This window comes from Dermacentor silvarum, chromosome 1 (genome assembly GCF_013339745.2).
Source record: "Dermacentor silvarum isolate Dsil-2018 chromosome 1, BIME_Dsil_1.4, whole genome shotgun sequence".
NCBI classification, from domain to species: Eukaryota; Metazoa; Arthropoda; class Arachnida; order Ixodida; family Ixodidae; genus Dermacentor; species Dermacentor silvarum.
In genome coordinates, this window is record NC_051154.1 from 214,236,878 (window position 1) to 214,239,673 (window position 2,796).

At 48.0% G+C, this 2,796-nt stretch overlaps 1 protein-coding gene across 1 annotated transcript; it reads right to left on the bottom strand.

The window, feature by feature from the left end:
* Positions 1–208: 208 nt before the first annotated feature.
* LOC119436893 (uncharacterized) lies at positions 209–1,441 on the bottom strand. The gene has a single exon (XM_037703930.1). The coding sequence runs from the start codon at positions 1,439–1,441 to the stop codon at positions 209–211; it is 1,233 nt and encodes a 410-aa protein (XP_037559858.1).
* Between the last annotated feature and the right edge of the window lie 1,355 nt (positions 1,442–2,796).

The window sequence follows — 2,796 nt, forward strand, 5'->3', positions numbered from 1 at the left end:
GCTGACACATACTTCATACTCCGAAAGAAATGGAGCTACAGCAGCCGCTGTGTCGTCATCGGATTCAATTTTTGTTTCCTGAATTGCAATAACATCTAACGCTCGGCTACGCAACAAGTGTAATAACTGACCCTGCCGTCACTTACTACGTAAGCCACGGAGATTCAGTGTTCCAAACGTTAAGGGAAGGGCGCCTGCCATGATTCCACTACTGAGGCGCAGCGCCTACACGTAGCGCTGCTACCTTTGTTCTGCCTGTCCCATCCCTTTGAGGAGTCGCAGCTGCAGCAACTTCTTGAACTGCAGCGGCATCTGCACTCACAGGGGCTCCATGAAGGGGTTTCTTCGCCTTAGCCGCGGCGACCTTTGGCTCTTTCCCAGGGCACTCCAAATCATCTGCCGGCGCTGGACGCTTCTTGGATGTCTCAGTCATTTCAGTATCCTCGGCAGGATGAAGCTGGTCCCGAAATGGTAGTGATTCGGCCCACGTTGCACAAGGGTCCTTATCACGGTTAGTCACTGTTTGTTCTTCAGTAACCTTCGCTGTAGCTGTGTCCGCAGCTGTCGATATTTGGACTTCCCCAGCCCTGTGGTATTTAGCAGGCGCTTCGCCAGAGGCATCTACGACCTCACTTACATCCATGAGGTGGTTAACGATGGTGTCATCGTCCACCGGTTTACTGTCACGAAGCTTGTCAGCATACGTGCCAACGCATGCCTCTGCGTTATGACCATAACGGTGGCACTTCGCGCAGCGTGGTGTTTTGCACTGTCTTCTTATGTGCCCTACTGTGTTGCATCGAAGGCACAAGGGAGGGCGTCCGGGAATCAAAAGTAAGCATTGATGTCCGAAGATCGTCAGAAGATGAGGGAGGGAACTGGTAGAGAGGCCTTCTTTGAGCGTGAATTCTACATCACGATTCGTCATCTGCCAACTCTCCATGCCTTCGCAGCGCCACATTTCTCTGGTTATGGATTGCACCATGCCATATGGTTCCAATGATTCAACAATACGCTTCTGTTCTAGGTGAGGAGGAAGCCACAGAAGCTTCATTTTGATGTTCCGGCTTTCTGGGTCGATGACAAGGCACTTCAGTCCTTTGACTAGTAGCTCACCTTTATGGACGAGCTTCTGCTTGGAAAGGCTGTTGGCACAGGTGACGAGCCAGAGATGGCTCATCTGATACTGGCCTGCTCCGAGAATGTCCTTGGTATCGAGCACCGAGAGCAGGGCATCACGAAAATCCGGGGCGCGGTACGGCCGACCAGCGAGGTCCGCGTGTAGGAACACTGAGTTGAGAACGGTGTTTCCCGATGGCAAACGAGGAAGAACGATCTTATAATTACCGGTAACGATAGACGTTGCAAGAGATACTCGGCCTAGGGTCGATGCGCTGTTTCCAGCAGAGCACATTTTGAACACGGCCGTTCGAAGCGGCATCTTCTTCTTCCTATACACCCACGCTTGCAGAACGTGCATTTATAGGAACCATATGGTTACATTATGCTGACGATTGCAAAACAACTTCCTTTGGGAGGGAGAGAGGGAAAGAAGAAGAGACAGAATGAAATAGGAAGAAGAAGAAGAAGAGAGCGCGAAATAAATACAGAAAGAACGAAAGCGAGAGAAAGAAAGAGAGATAACCTAGCTACAAACAAGAGACGCAATCAATCGGCCAGCTTCGCTGTGTCTTGAGCTTTGCGCGGCCTAGTGCAAGCATTCGCCATCTTTTTTAACTGCCCAACCAGCATGCCAACAAGAAACAAGTACTATACACAGATGGCTCGTATACACAGTATACACAGAAAGAAAGTTCAGCATATGGTTTTCTTAGTAGGATTACAACGCATGTTTAAGCTCCGTCGTGTTACGATCACGAGCACCAACGGTTACGATTACGAGCACCAACGATCGGAGAACTGTTCGCCATTTTTGGAAGGGACACGGTTTATTGCGGCGAGTCAACTTCCAGATCTATGGGTCTTTCGCGCAGATTCACAATCTACACACCAGTTGCTCTGCAGCCGTCCTGGCAAGAAATGCGCACAGTAAAATTTACATCGTGAAAATTGCGGAGCTTAAACTTGTTGCAGGTCATGAAATTTCCTTTCAGTGGGTTCCAGTAGTGATTCAAGAGTATAGATTGTACTATCGATGGCAAAACAACTATCGATGCCAAGAGTTGTATGAGGCACCGCAAAACAGAAGTTGGTTGCGCCACGGCACTGAAGCAGGATGAAAGTCAGGAACGGAAAGCAGCTACAGAGCCGGAAAATGCATTAAGTGATCTCGGTACCGGCAAACTCGCTTAATGGAGGAAAGGAGGCCACGAAGTACGCCTAATATGCACCGTAATTGCAAGTGCCAACGGATAGTTGTGCATTCACCAAGCCCTCTAAGGCAGTGGCAACTGTCGCGTCAGCTGCAGTGAATTGTAGATGGCTGAAAGGTGGCTGAAAGGTGACAGGATGTGCCTCATCTTGCATGCCTTGTACTACGCGAACAGTATAGAATGCGCTGGGCAACAATGCAAAGGTGTAGCTTCTATGCCAGCCTAATATATATATATATATATATATATATATATATATATATATATATATATTACCGGAAAGAGCACTCTGCATAAGTTGATAATGAAACGCACGAATGTTCTTAACTTATTTTCAGGTCATGGATACCAAGAGGTAGTGAATGGAAGTGAATGTTCTTTCGAGTATGCGACGTGGGGTAACCTCTGCGACACGACGCAAAAAAAAAAAAAAAAAAAACTAGATTTGAATCTGCCTGTAAGC